The following is a 15,559-nucleotide window of genomic DNA, read 5'->3' as shown; positions in this document are numbered from 1 at the left end:
TCATGAGAAGGGAAGATGTAAGGGGACCTGGACCTGGGACTTATCAATGTGTATAAAGCTATCTTGTGTATAAAGCTATCGCTTTATATACTTTCACCGGCTTTGTAATATTCAAGTTCGTACAGACGAATACAGATGTACATTGGTTTACAGCTGTGAACACTGGATACTAAACCAAAGGCGATTTATTCGATTAACATTGTTTACGGTACAAACGTTTCCGTAAGAAGTATATTTTCCAAAAAAACCTTATAAATAAATTACTGAAAAGTTTACAACAACTGCTCATTTTTATATCCGGATGTAACTTTCAAATTATTCCATATTCTTTTATTCTTTACGTTTCATATTTTATAGTTTTCCCAATAGAACTCCAATACAATTGTAATACCTACCCAACTAGTCGAACTGTCAAACCGATTTAGGGCGATATAGCTCGTACAGGACGATAAATATTAACTTTATTTTTGACAACTCAACATAAATAAAGAAGAATATTGAAGTCTGGGCCCTAAGTCCCGTAAATACGGGGCTTAGGACCGTCATAGGCGGGTTTAAGTGATCACTTTACACACTTAACATAACATAACATTCTACCTTTGATTGACAACTACACTTCTCAAATTCTTGGAAGTTCTATATGCTCGTATATGATTCAATTTTGAATCATTGTACAAGACTCACTAGAATTTTCACTAATGGCTTCTATTGGTGAGGCAAAGAAGCTTTTTTATTGAGAGAAACTGTTTTATTTGTATGTGATAAACGCCAGAAAATATCCTTTTTATTTTATTATTTTTAGCGTATAATTTGACCAGATAATTTATTAACAACATGTTGAGATGTCAAAAAATAATATGATAAATATTTCCTATAATTGGAGATAATCCAGATTTGTAAACAAGTATTTGTAAACACACTCAAAATGTTGTTAATATTAACTTTCATACTGTATGTGTATTTCTTCATTCTTTTAATCGTATAGGTCTGAATCAGCCCAAAATGTAAGCTGCTCATTCTTTTGTAAAATGCTGAAAGCTTGCTTTACTTTGGTATATTAAACAACATATTATGTTTTGCGTTTTCGTTTTCGCATAGTTCTTTAATATAAATGGAAAACATAATTAAATAAAAATATACGTATGCGAATTTTCACTGTTTTTTTTTTAAACATACACATAATAAAACGTGTATGTACATACATATTTTTGACCGTTAAATATTCTATATTAGATTTATTTCTTTGAGCTACAGACATCCCAGTGATGACTGATTTGTACAATATAATCTATGAGTACCTATTACAAATAAAAGAGGCTACTATACTACGCCCATGTTAGCATGGGCCCAAGCGCATATCCAATAAAGAATGTAACACATCCCTTTATGATTGGACACATTGACTAAAGCGGTCCTCACAAGGAGGTGCGAAAAAAAATGTTGCCTCAGCGGGATGGATTACACCAATAAAAGTGTCACGCCAGAGTCGATAATGAAATGTTTTAGCATCGCGAGTCACTTCCTGCTTCCGGCTTCCACCCACACATTTCACCCTCTCAACCCCAATAGCTATACTTCGATAGGTATTGAATATTGTCTGCCGTTTCTCCAGAGAGTTTGGTAGTATTGGAGTTCCGTCTGAGGTATACTAAAGATGGTAACAAAAAACGTGATATATTTTCGAAGCAATTTATACAGTTTATATTAGTTTTGAGAAAATAATTTAGGCCATTTTTTCGTTTTCCTTTTATTTTAAATAATTTTGAATCTATTATATAATGAAAATCAAACAATCTTCAAATATTTTTACTATCCTGTGACAAGTATGAGATTACTTAAACAATTTACAAATAGTTTCGAATTTTTTTTAATGTGTTACAGCGTGTCCGTTAATTTTTGGGTATCCAGAATTATTTTTACAGAGCATTATTGCTTATTTTTCATCAAGGAACAAGTACAATTCAGCAAAAGCTTATTTAACCCTCAGTAACTAAACATTCGTCTGGCGGACTAAGTAATTAAAAAGTGAAACTTGATCAAAAGTATTTATAAAAAATAGGAACCGGTTACATGGCACTTAAGTTTAGTTTATTAAGAAGGAATGTAAGAGACATATAACAATAATTCACTATTCCGCAGAGCTACTACATATGTCAATATTGTGCGATCCACAAATGGAATTTTATCTACAAATATGGTTTAGGGTTAAATTTTACGAACAGTTAGTCATATATACTGTAAAATATTTTTCATTCTATGATCCAAGAATCTGGAGCTTGGGATTGATCACCTTGCATTAATATAACTAACGATAAAAATATGTTGTAACACCGAGTCGATCTTATTTTCTATGTATCTTTTGATAGGGATAGGTGAGAATTGCTTAATTAGATTGCAATGGAGGCTACAACTAAAAAAGACTCCACCATAATCATAAATGTAGTATCATGATAAACATTAATTATTACCAAAAATATTAATTAATAATTACGATAAATATTAATTATTTTAATGATCAATAATTGATTCATCATACCCAAAGAAAAGAGTGAGCAAAAATCATTGACAAGATATAAGATGAATAAAACAATTGTGATAGATTTAGTAAGTACAATTATAGTGGAGTCATTTAAAACAAACGTAGTAAGACCCCGTAGAAACAGTAAAACTCTTTGCAGTAAAAAGTATTATAAAATTGAACAGTAAATAAATGACGCAGATGCTTGGATTAAAATGCTATATTAAAATGGATCGAAATGCTATATTTTTGTATTGTTCTTTTATTTTGATATTGTTTACGTTGGCATTCAATAATAATGTTATTTTGATATCATTCTTGTTCCACAACTTTAGCCCTATCCATGTATTAACTAAAAATATACAGGTATATTCAGGGCTTTTTTTAATCAAAAAAAGTCCTGGATCTCACTTAATGTCAAGCTTTTTACTAAAAAAAATAATTTAAATATCATTTGAATATTCATTGATTTACCATATCTTTCATTCATTTTGACGAATCATATAAATATATATTGTAATTACGTAAGCACAACAAACATTATTTCGTCTAATTGATATTGAAAATTTAAACAAAAAAATATCAGTGAAAAAAGGTGCCGAAACGCCATTTCACCGCGTTACATAGAAAAAATATTAATTATCAATTTTCTATTCTTGAAACCACCATATTTATATGAATATTACTCAACTTATACCACTTACTTAATTGAATGGAAAAACACGTGTTTTTCAGAATCTGAGAAACTTAACATAGTGTTGTAATTTACTCCACTAAATCATGACAGCATAAGTATTTAATCCCTTTCAATAATATACGGATTATATTATCAATCCCAAAAATCTACGCAGTCCCTCAATATAACCTATTTCCAGGCAATAAAAATAATATCGCGAAAGATATTTGATAAGTCGAAGCCGACCGTCATTCTAGAAAGAAATTATTTTCTTTTTTCATCCCAATTCATTTTGATCGCTTATTAAACAATGTATATAATATATTTATTCAGACAGACTTTTTTATACAATTTAGTATTCAAAGTTATAGTTAAAAAAACGGCACTATAAAGACTTAAATTAATATTTTAAATCTATGTAAATAAAGCTGTAAATGTAAGTTTATTAAAATCTTAAATTTTCTTAATTTGTTCACCGATTTCCTTAAAATGTTGACACGACGTTACATTCGAACACGCCTGTATTTTTATGTACTCGTATAACTGCGACGAAAAGTCATAAACGAGCTTTTTTGAAAAACAACTTTTTAGCCGAAATCTTTTGAACGTAACAGCAACACACGCAATACTTAACATTTCCCATGGCGGACTGCATACTTCTTGATAGGCCCTGTGACTTAGTATTTTCAATGTTTTAATTGCATTGATTTTTCATGATTTTTAATATTTTTATTGCTTCACAAGCATTGAGAAATTTAAAAAAATTGTGCTTTCTATTTTCTTTCTTCACCATTAAAATTATCATGTTTTTCCACAAACTTGATGCCAAATCAATAACATAATACAAATATGTTCCGGGATAGTGATACTAATGATAATAATCTTACATTTCAATTGTAAAGAATGTCCTTTCCATAATTACACTTAAGAGTACATACTTTACAATTGATAAGTAATAATTTAATTGAAATAAATGAGTAGTATGTAAGAATCCCTAGAATATACTGTTCTCCTTTAAACTATTTTATCCCAGAACAATATAACGACACATTTCTCAAAAGATATCATTTTCAAAAATAAATAAAATACTTTATTAAACCATGTAATCCAAGAAATGCTCTTAACAAAGATGCGGTTGTACAAATTTTTCGCAGTTAATTATTTAATAATAAAAACATGGTTCTTTGTTTTTGCATTTTTTATTGGTAAATAAACAATTCTTTAAAGTCTTTGATTATCCAAACATTAATTTCTATACACCAAAAATTTCAGAAACTCAATAACACCTAAAAGGTTAATAATATATTTGTACAATATTTGGGAAAATAAATTTACTCTTTTCATAATACAAGTACATATTGTATTTACATATCTATATACATGCAAAAATTTATCATATTGGTATTTAACAAAGATAAGTACAAAAGTACTGAGAAGGCAAAAAAAAAATAACTAACTTTTTTCCTTATTTTATATATCGCTCACTCCTTTCAAGAACGTCATAAATCAAAAAACTTGATTTTTCAGGAGAACTTTTTTAAAGTTTAAAAATATAATACAATGTTTTAAAAATAAATATCGAGCCACTTATGAACTTTTTCCTGTGCAACAGATCTTTTTAGGTAAAACCTGAAGGTTTTTTCTCCATTTAAAAAATATTTAGTTTATTAAAAAAAATAATTAAACAATACCTTTTATTCAAAAAGCAAAAACAGCACTTTCTGCCCTGTAGCGGGCAAATATAAAGTTAAAAATATGCCTCTTTTGCTGGGATATAGTACATTTTCTAGGCATTCCGAAAACATGCTCAACTGAAAATTGACGATTTTTGATTTATGACGTTCTTGAAAGGAGTTAGCGATATATACACACACGTTGCTTAGTTTTTATACAAATATTTCATGTAATTTTATTTTCATAACAATTAAGTTCTAAAAACACATACATATTAACATAATATAAAAATATGTAGATACTTTAATTCTCTGGAAAGCGCTCTTAAAGAGTGAAGTCACAAAGAAAATATGTACAAAACACAGAAGAGAAACGTTTGTTTTTCCTTAATTTTTATTTCTCAAAAAAAATATTCTTGATCTATTACATCTATGTATACTAATTTTTCAAAACCTTCAAAAAACCTTTAACTTTGCTTTAAGTGACTTATTAATGAAAAAAATGCCTTTCTGATTCTAAATTTTAATTTCGGGAACTGATAAATTGTATCATTTTCAAAAAATACTTGAAATAAAACAAATATTGACAACGCATTTTATCTACAAAAAAATTCTTCCATTATTGTGTAAATAGAATACTACCAAATATTTGGTAAAATCATAGTTATACTTAAAAAGAATTATCAGGGTTTTTTTGTTTTTGTTTTAATATGAAATAAGAATTTAATATTTCATACAATTATTTGAAATTAGCTACCACTCTTTTAGTGACATCTATGTTTAAAGATTAAAAAATATGAATGGGAAGTGACCTTTTTTGTAATGAGTCTCACTCCACAAAACACACATTATGCACCTGGACGTTATTTATGAAATGCACATATCGCTCACTCCTTTCAAGAACGTCATAAATCAAAAAACTTGATTCTTCAGGAGAACGTTTTTAAAGTTTAAAAATATAGCACAATGTATTAAAAATAAATATCAAGCCACTTATTGAACTTTTTACTGTGCAACAGATCTTTTTAGGTAAAACCTGAAGGTTTTTTCTCCATTTGAAAAATATTTTCTATATTTAAAAAAATAATTAAACAACACCTTTTCTTCAAAATGCAAAAACAACATTTTCAGCCCTGTAGCGGGTAAATATTAAGTTAAAAATATGCCTCTTTTGCTGGGATATAGTACATTTACTGGGCATTCCGAAAACGTGCATAACTGAAAATTGTCGATTTTTGATTTATGACGTTCTTGAAAGGAGTGAGCGATATGCGTACACTTGAATCTTTGTGTGTTAAGAATCGAAAAGCTGGATGGAATACAAATTTCTACTTATGCCCAAAACTAAGAAAAGGATGATAAAAAAGTTCATTTTTTTTGTCTCATATGGCAGATATAAAAAGCCACTCATATATCTCTACAAATGAGCACAAGTGCTCAGTGTGTTACTCTACATTTCCTGGCAAAATCGGGAACAATCTCATGGAGCCAATCTGGCTGAATAACAGACAATACGCTGATGTAGGTCCTCTGAGTGCTGATCAAGTCGGAGTACAGAAGGCACTGGTGAAGAGGGGTGTGACCGTGGAGGACAGATGAAGGGTGAATTGTGGCCGCGTTTCCGGAAGCCGTCATGTAGCGACCTTGGCCACTGACTCCGCCCACAGGACCTCCTCGCACCCACGCGGTGTTCACAAACAACCCGGAAATCAGACACTTCAGGACCTGTGTACAATGTTTTTATGAAGTGGTAATATAAATAAATTTTACTTTTTTTTATAAAGGAGATGTAATTTAGGAAAATTAGAATATATTTAACCCTTTAAGTTGCAGAAGTCCGGGAACTGTTTTTAAATAAAAATAATTATATAATTCAATTTGTCTGAATTTTTTGGGCAGTATATTAGTAAATATATTCTGCTGATATCCCAAGAAGTTACAGCATAAGTATGGTACTTGATTTTAATTCTCTAGGGTAATTGTTTCCCAGAGACACGTCGGGCTCCATATAGGTATGGTAGACAACTATTCTTCCAGTAATACTTAAAGGGTTAAATATGAAAATGTCGACTCGCAACATGAAATTGTTTAAGAGTGAAGTGTGGTGAAATTTTTGCTTTATTTGTTTTTTGCAAAAACAAAGTTATAAAATAAACAATTAATAATGACAATGATTATAATTGAACTCACTTTTTCCATTGCCTCACCGCAACTCTGAACTTGAAAATGAAACTTTTGACAAAGTTCCAACAGCTGATTACGGACATTTTTGGCATATCCCAGATTATGTGACTTCAAAAAATGTTCACGGCACCATTTCTGGAAAATAAATTTATTCAAAAATATTAAAAATTAAACTTCTATTCTTTTATTTACTAAGAACAGCATTAAATAAGAATTAATATCAGTTTGTGCACCTCAAATGTTGGATTTTGTATGAATTAAAAGAAAGTCCATAACGTTCAAGTAAAAATTATTTTTTTACTTTAAAGTTATTTATTCCATAAAATAATCACGTCTGCTAATACTCTAAAAGCTAAAAATTCCACTTTTTAACTGTTCACAAAATCATCATAGACCAAAATTAATTAAGATAAAGGGATAGATATACTGACTTCCAGGATATATGAATGTAATAAAGTACGAGGTACTAACTCATTGTATTAATTAGCACAGTAAGTAAACACATCAATTTACAATAACCGATGTTTTACAACTGACCGCACGTCCAACATTTGTTGTGCAAAAACCTGATAATACATACATAATAATTTTGTATAGTTAATACAGCGCAATTTTCGTAAAATACTACCTAAAGAGCACTTCAACAACATTCTACATGTATTTTCCTTCCTACATAATGATTGCTAATTTATTTATCACAAAAGTTTTTTTTATACAATTAGACATGCAAAATTTATTTAATAAAATTTATTATGTATAATAAAACTAACCTTTTTGTTTGTAACATTGACATACTCCTTGTATACATTTAGCAAGGTAATATGATCTCCCAGAGGTGATATAAATCTGCACTTTGCTCTTAAAGCCTCTTCTCTTTTGTTTAGCGATGAATGAAATATGCCATCAGTAGACAACAGGGCAACTATAGTAAGGATCTAAAAATAAAATAAGTCATTGTGTTAACTAATAAATTAGTTAATCTTATCTTCGTGGTAACATGTTCTTACTGTGCAATCTGAGGTTAGCTGATATTCATATTGTTTACAGACGCTTGCAGCCTACATTTTTATGAAATATATTACACGCATTCAATAAAGGACTTAAATCAGATTTAGAAATGTTATAAATTAAAATAGCATTTAATAATAGTTTAATTAATTTTACCCACGGTATCAATATTAATCACATGACACAGAAAGTTATTTTTTTATAATAGGCCAAAAATAAAATCGACGATCAAATATTCAGAGAGAATATTATGAGGGTCAAATTTTCATTTAAAGTAAAACGGTGTATCCACAAATTCAAATACTAATTGAAATATGTATACAAAAAGATACCTGTTTAATGATTACTAATACATATTATCGATACTTATACTCTACTTAAACCATACAGGCAGTTAAGAATTAAGATGCGAATAACATGTTAAACGCCATGGGGGGCATCGGTGACCTCGCCTGTGTTGGACCGCAGCTCCATGAGGGAACCAGTGACCTCAATCAAGAGCTATATTCAAAATGCTTTAAATATGGAACCCAACGTCAAATCAAAAAATTAAATAAACTAAATACATTTTAGTATTAAAATACGTAAATTACCAAAAAGTTTTTTGTGAATTTCAAAATTGACAAATTTTAGTATGGCAATTAACGTTTTAAGATGTTGTCTCACATCTATCGCCTCGGAAACTCATGAGCATTGCCTAAACACACTTTTCATGACTGTAATGTCAAAGCCAAGCCGTAACAACAACAGCGCACTACAAACTGATCACTAGCTCGAAGTGCACAGTACATTGGCATTCAATGTGCTTACTGAATTTACTATGACACAAAGAAACCAGCAGTAAAAGTGACAGCAAACCAGTACTGGGGTACAGGTACTGAAGGGTGAAGCGTTGCACAGGCGATGAGGAAGGATGGTGCTGAAGCGATAAATGTGAGAAAATATCCGACTTCCAATCAATTTTAAAAAATTATAGAGTTATACAAAATGAACTCACTTCATCTAAACATCCAAATTCATTAGCACTCAATATGACCTTAGAAAACATTGGATCAACGGGAAACGCAGCCATTTTCTTTCCAATTTGTGTGAGAGATGGATTTACAATTGCAGATATGGCACCTAAAACAAGGAAAACATATTTAGAATATATTTTTTACACTGCATTACTACAAGTAAATAAAAAATATTAAATTTGATAAATTATTTGATTTTGCTTTTTCCATCCACGGTGTCCTGGATTCAATTTCCAGTGTGTATTTACACTATAAAACTTAAATGTGTTATTTATTGATTTGGCGTTTAATTTGTAGAACTCCATTTTAATTTATGTATTAATTTTAAATCAAACACAGATTTTTTAAAACTTAGTAGACTCAAAAAATCTGTGTTTGATTTAAAATTAATACATAAACTTAAATGTGTTACTATAGAATGGCATGTGAAGCATAAGTTAAACCACGTTGAATTCATCTTCTTCTTCTTTTTCATCTTGTTGTAGGCCTCGTGGCCTGTTTTTAAGAGGGATTAGCCTCCTGCGATGTCGATCCAGCTATGACCCATCTCTTTGGCGGTCTGCCCGCGAGTCGTCCAACCATGGGGTTTGCCGTACAGTGCGATGTGGGGGAGTCTGGATGGTTCCATTCTCCTTATATGCGCATACCATTGTCTTTTTGAATTCATGCAATTTACAATTGTCATAAAGCAGATTATTGCTCCATGCACCATCTGAATATGGAGACAGATGCATTTTATTACCTAGTTGCTTGAGTAATCGGAGAGCTTCGGCAATGGCTTCTTCAGGCGGGCGGTCGATGAGGTCAAAGGTGAGAGGGTCCGCCCCCAGTGTGAGGAGCTGCAGGAGGGTGGGGGCGAGCGGGGAGCGCAAGATGGGGGGCATGGTGTGCGCGGGCCGCGTCTGTAGGGCCTGCGCCGTGTACAGCCGGTAGCAAGTCCCAGGGGCCACGCGCCCCGCCCGCCCGGCCCGCTGCCAGCACGCCGCCTGGGAGCACTTCTCCACGCGTAGCACAGATGCACAGCCCACTGTCCACCTACACCATTGAAATTATTATACTACTAGCATTTTTTTATGCAATGACTCCTGACTTGTTCACAAACCTGGATTATCTCTAATTAGGAGTTATTTTTTTACATTATTTTTGACATCTCAGCATAGATGAAGAAGAATATGGAATTCTGGGCACTTACAGGGCTTTACGATTGAGATGTCAAAAAGAATATATTGTAATTATTCAGACTAGTGACACCCACAAATAAAGAAGAGGTCTTCTTCAAATACTTTTGAATTTTTGAAATCCATGAATTTTTCTATTTTATTGTAGAATACTACAAATGTTTAAAAAGAAGTGCATTGCACTAAATAATGAAGGTGCGCATTTTTCTATAGATGTATATTTATTTCTGGATAGATATTGTAGGTACTTACCGAGTTTTCACAACACCAGTATCAATGACAAATTTAATATTTGGAATAGTGACAGATGTTTCTGCAATATTTGTTGCCAGAATAACTTTACGGACGGTAGGAGGAACAGGTTGCCAGACTTCTAACTGTTGTCCTTGAGGCAAACTTGCAAACAGAGGACATACTCGTATAGCTCCCCCTCCCACTTCCTAAAATGTACGCAAAAAAAAAACTATATATGGTACAAAAAAAAGTTTAAAAATGAGCTCAACAGACAATCAGTTGTTTTTTGCCGATAGTAATCATTCTTGGCAGAATTCAATAATTACATATTTTACATTGAGGAAAGAGGCTTTACGCTGTTAGCGAAAAATACAAGCATTATAAATAAGTAAACAATAGCAAATACTCATCATCTACTTACTTTTGCAATCTGTCTAATATTATAAGCTAGTGTTTCTATCTCCTCCTGTCCAGTCAAAAATACTAATACATCTTGACTGAAAATAAAAAATGTTTTAAGAAAAATTATTAAAAAGCAGAAGTGACAGAACACAAATTCCTAATAATAACCATTAATTCCTAAGAATCGAATAGCAGTAGGATGCTTTCTTCATCTTCTTCAAACCCTCATCCGCATACGATGGTGCATGGGGCAGTGCATCATATAAACGAAGTGTTATCTTGATTGTTAATACATGAAGGAAGGGTGATCAGCCCTCCGCTTCAGGTACCAGTCCAGGGTAATATTGAAAAAATATTAGATGGTTAATAATGTTAAATTACAGTGAAACCTTTCATAACGAGCATAATTCGTTCCAGAATCTTACTCGCTAAGCGAAACACTCGTTTTGCGAAACATTTTTGACTTTGTTTTGACTGGTGCAGAAGTCCCGGCTCACAAGTTAATGTCGTGAAAAAGGGACTTGACCTTTCTCTGTAACTCCTTATGCGAAATATTGCTATTTTAGGGAGCAACTTTTTCAGATATATTTCTGCTCGTTACGAGAGGTTCCACTGTATTCATTATTATTATTATTATTGTATTTATTATTCCGCTATGTTGAACAATATCACATTGGATATTGATCTGTTCCATGTGTCCGAAGGAGTTTTCCGAAGCGGGATTCTTCTACACCTTTAAGTCTTCTTGCTTACTTTTAATATATACGCCTTGAATATTGTTTATTATGTATATATTTTTGTCCGCCTCCGTAGTGTAATGGTAAGCACGGTCGGCTACCGTTCTGGAGGTCCCGGGTTCGATTCCCAAGGGGGGTAAAATAAATATAAGTGATTTTTTTTCACTGTAATATTTATTCAATATTACCATGGACTGGTACCTGAAGCGGAGGGCTGATCACCTTTCCTTCATGTGTAAACGATCAAGATAACACTGCGTTTATATGACACAGTGCCCTATGCACCATCGGGGTGCGGATAAGGGTTTTATTATTATTATTATGTATATATTATTTTTTTGTTGAATTATTAGTTATTATTTGACATACTTACTTTATAGGAGATTCCTTGTGTAACTGGAACACGGTACAGAGTGCTGCTTGTAAGTAATCGTTGGGTTGACTTTTGGTGTGATATATGGTGACAGGAAACGTACGTCCCTCCAGATAAATAACAGGGCAATTATTAAGATAGGAGCTGAATACATCCACATCCATCGTTGCAGACATTACAATTATCTAGATATAAAAAATCAATTACAAACAATATTTTTTCTTGCAAACTAAAATCTATTGTGAGTATAAAAAGTTCTATTGAACTTGCATATTGTGAAATGAGTGAAAAACAGTAAGGCTATTAATAAAACAAAATATTCCATTATAACTTAATTATTTAATTAAGTTACAACACAGATATGTGTATTTTATAAATATGTTGTCCATTATAATATCGTGGGTATACTGGCAAAAAACGTTAACTTTAAAATCCCTGTTATTTCAAGCTTTTAGACTGAATAAAATACCCACTATTAAACTTAAAGTTTAATTTACTTTTAAATCCACATATATATGACATTTCAAACTACTAAGTGTATTTTGCCAGTTTATAGAATGTTAAAAACTTTGTAACATACATCATTAAGTCAAAATTGCATATTTTGGAGTTAATGTTTTTTGCCAGTACACCCACGATAAATTCTTCTACACTTTGCAAATAGTCATGTTCTGGTTTTCATTAAAAAATTTTGTTTTTTGCATTTCTTAGGAGTAAACTGAATACCGATTGGAAAAATGTGTATAAAAGGTTTACTTTATTAAACATCTGGATTTCCCGAATTCCCAAAAACCAATTAATGGGTATTGCAGTTGAATTTGATATTTTTTTATTCCATCCTTGCACTAAAATCTAAATCAGCTCAAGGGGAATTAATCTTAAAATAAAATCCTTTAAGTGTTTGTTACACACAAAAAAAAGAATATCCTTATATAAGCATGTTCAATAATAATATTGGTGATTGGGAGAATTTTACTAAATAGAAGTTGGAATATGGAAGTTCCACTGAATTTAATGATTGAAAAATGTGTATTATAAATCATAGTGTAGTAGTTAATGCAATTTGGCTACCATGCTAACTAAACATTGCGTCAATTTGATGCAGTACCCCATGCACCATTAAGTGCGGATGAGGTTAAGAAGAATTTGTCTTACCTTTAAATGGTTGACATTCTTCCTTTTTCTTTCTTTTTGAGCTTGCTTGATGATTCCAAATAAAATATCAGTACTAACAGTTCTCTCGTGAGCCTCATCAAGTATCAGTATAGAGTATGACATAAGTAAAGGGTCCAGCATAGCTTCTCGGAGTAGCATACCATCTGTCATATACTTTACTTTGGTCTTGGGAGATGTCATATCCTCAAACCTCACCGTGTATCTGTAAGTATTCCATAATTCATTTAGTTAAAGTACCTCCGGCCGATCATCATATCAAAATATTGATATCATTCAAAAGTCTCTTCGCAGCAATCTCTCCAACTGCCTTTGTGAACAATGAAATGGTCTCATCAATGAATTGGTCTCACTAAAATTGTGATAAAAATTTACTAAATTACCGATCATTACTAAATGCGTAATAAATCATAGTATAAGTATAGTATAAATCATAGTATATATATATATATATGTCCGCCTCCGTAGTGTAATGGTCAGCACACTCGGCTACCGTTCTGGAGGACCCGGGTTCGATTCCCAGGGGGGGTAAGAATAAATATGAGTGATTTTTTCACTGTAATATTTATTCAATATTACCCTGGACTGGTACTTGAAGCGGAGGGCTGATCACCTTTCCTTCATGTGTAAACGATCAAGATAACACTGCGTTTATATGACGCAGTGCCCTATGCACCATTGGGGTGCGGATAAGGGTTTTTTATTATTATAAGTATAGAGTTGGAACTTTATATGGTAAGTACATAATTCCTGCAAAAACAACATTAACGAAAACATTACATTTTCATGAAGTTTGGGTCTTAAGTTTCTCGATAAATTACTACTACTTGCAATGTTGCACCAACATTTCAAAAGGATAGTATAAAATGATTAGGTTCATGATAATTTTTGTTGCTCATATAAATTTTTACCTTCATAATATGTAAAACTTTATCAATTACAAATTTATTGATTTAAAAACTAAAAATCAAGCTCAAACACTGTAATTGTGCACATACCCAACAAATTCTCCAACTTTCGAGTTCATTTCTTGAGAAACTCTCATAGCCACAGTAATAGCTGCTACTCTCCGAGGCTGTGTGATTCCAATCATGCCAGACTGTTCCATCCGACATTCATGAATTAATTGAGGAATCTGCGTAGTTTTTCCACTACCCGTTTCCCCAATTATTATGACAGTATCATTTTTGCGAATTTCTTCTAATAAACTGAAATAAAATACATGCGAATAAATAAAACTATTCCACTGTAAGTAGAAAAATAACGACATGCAAAATTAAATTACCGTCCGCGAACGCTGTATACTGGGAGGCTTCGTCTATGTTCAAGTAAGGATAAAGCTGGTGGATTTATAGTGGTGTTTTTTGTTTTAACTTTGGAGTTCCCTTTTCCAAACTTCACTTTTTTGGCAGGTAAAACATCGGTCATTTTTATTTCAATCTTTCTTTTATGACCTATGTCAACTGCTGCATATTTTGAATCCATTGTCATCTTAAACGTATTTTCATTACACCTGGCTAGTGAAAAAAATTATATTAATAAAACGATACGGAATAACTCATACACGTGCAAGAAAAATAGCAAGGTGAAAATTGAGGCATGATTTTGACATATGATTGATAAACACCATAGAATAAATTCAACCAAAGACTCAACAAAGGTTCAACCGAGTTCGACAAATCCATTTAGCTCTAGTAGGTACCTACTGGAGTGCTTTGACGAGAACAAACAACCTATCTGCTGAATGTCACGATGTTATATTTCCATTATGAACATGTATTCATGATTTATATCAAAATTTTAACATAAATCAAAAAGTTCATACGTCAAAAACGGGTTTAGTCAGCCCTCACCACCTCTATCTTACCCTCATCCAATTGAATCTTATTATTTATCCAGTAAATTAACACCACTCATCCATATTTACAATAAAAGTGAAAATAAGCATTTAAACATAAAGTATTACTACTATCATCACACCGTTTCTCTTCAGGGGTAAGCAAAAAGGATGAACGCCATACTAGTCTGTCCTGAAATATACTCCTAGCTTCCTTCACATCCATACATTTAGTCATACACGCCCTCCGGTTCCGTAAACATTTGATTTCATCAAATTTTAAGCTTGGATTAATCTGGTCGTACCAATTTTATTAGCTGTCTTTATTAGCCGTCTTTGTTCTCATTTCCCGTTCTCATTTGACGAATATATTTTCTATGTAATTCTTTCGTTATTCATTCGCTCCATATGTTTGTACCATCTTTAAAAAACTGTTCTTTATCTTTTCAATTATCCTTTGTTCAGCCTTACGATTCTTTCTTATATCTTCATTTTTAATTCTCTCATACAAAGCTTTTCGATTTTCACGTATTCGTGTGAGGTAACGTAT

The 15,559-nt window shown here is 31.9% G+C and overlaps 1 protein-coding gene across 3 annotated transcripts; it reads right to left on the bottom strand.

The window, feature by feature from the left end:
• Window positions 1–4,377: 4,377 nt before the first annotated feature.
• On the bottom strand, window positions 4,378–14,825 carry ath (ATP-dependent RNA helicase DHX33). 3 transcript variants are annotated; one of them, XR_015837339.1, is made up of 13 exons: window positions 14,458–14,825; window positions 14,171–14,380; window positions 13,155–13,377; window positions 12,000–12,184; window positions 10,909–10,984; window positions 10,506–10,693; window positions 9,818–10,110; window positions 9,057–9,181; window positions 7,822–7,986; window positions 7,058–7,186; window positions 6,141–6,592; window positions 5,069–5,753; window positions 4,378–4,674 (listed from the first exon to the last, which is right to left on the bottom strand). XR_015837339.1 is itself a non-coding variant. In XM_088257665.1 (11 exons), exons 1-11 carry the CDS (start codon window positions 14,661–14,663, stop codon window positions 6,305–6,307), a joined length of 2,088 nt encoding a protein of 695 aa, XP_088113791.1. In that variant the 5' UTR covers window positions 14,664–14,825; the 3' UTR covers window positions 5,610–6,304. The 3 variants fall into 3 exon arrangements, 1 of the variants encoding a protein (XP_088113791.1); XR_015837340.1 differs by lacking the exon at window positions 4,378–4,674 and having other exon boundaries at window positions 5,259–5,757; window positions 6,145–6,592; XM_088257665.1 differs by lacking the exon at window positions 4,378–4,674 and having other exon boundaries at window positions 5,610–6,592.
• Between the last annotated feature and the right edge of the window lie 734 nt (window positions 14,826–15,559).

This window comes from Brachycentrus maculatus, unplaced genomic scaffold (genome assembly GCF_059751285.1).
Source record: "Brachycentrus maculatus isolate JH-2025_06_01 unplaced genomic scaffold, ASM5975128v1 h1tg000086l, whole genome shotgun sequence".
Classification (NCBI taxonomy): domain Eukaryota; kingdom Metazoa; phylum Arthropoda; class Insecta; order Trichoptera; family Brachycentridae; genus Brachycentrus; species Brachycentrus maculatus.
This window is presented reverse-complemented; position numbering and strand designations above follow the sequence as displayed.

Excerpts from the sequence above, each read along its gene's own strand:
- ath (XM_088257665.1), bottom strand. The coding sequence starts at position 14,663 with ATGACAATGGATTCAAAATATGCAGCAGTTGACATAGGTCATAAAAGA. Across the intron at positions 12,185-13,154 it reads AGAATGTCAACCATTTAAAG|ATAATTGTAATGTCTGCAAC; the intron begins GTAAGACAAATT and ends TTTTATATCTAG. Across the intron at positions 10,985-11,999 it reads CACAAGGAATCTCCTATAAA|TCAAGATGTATTAGTATTTT; the intron begins GTAAGTATGTCA and ends TTTTATTTTCAG.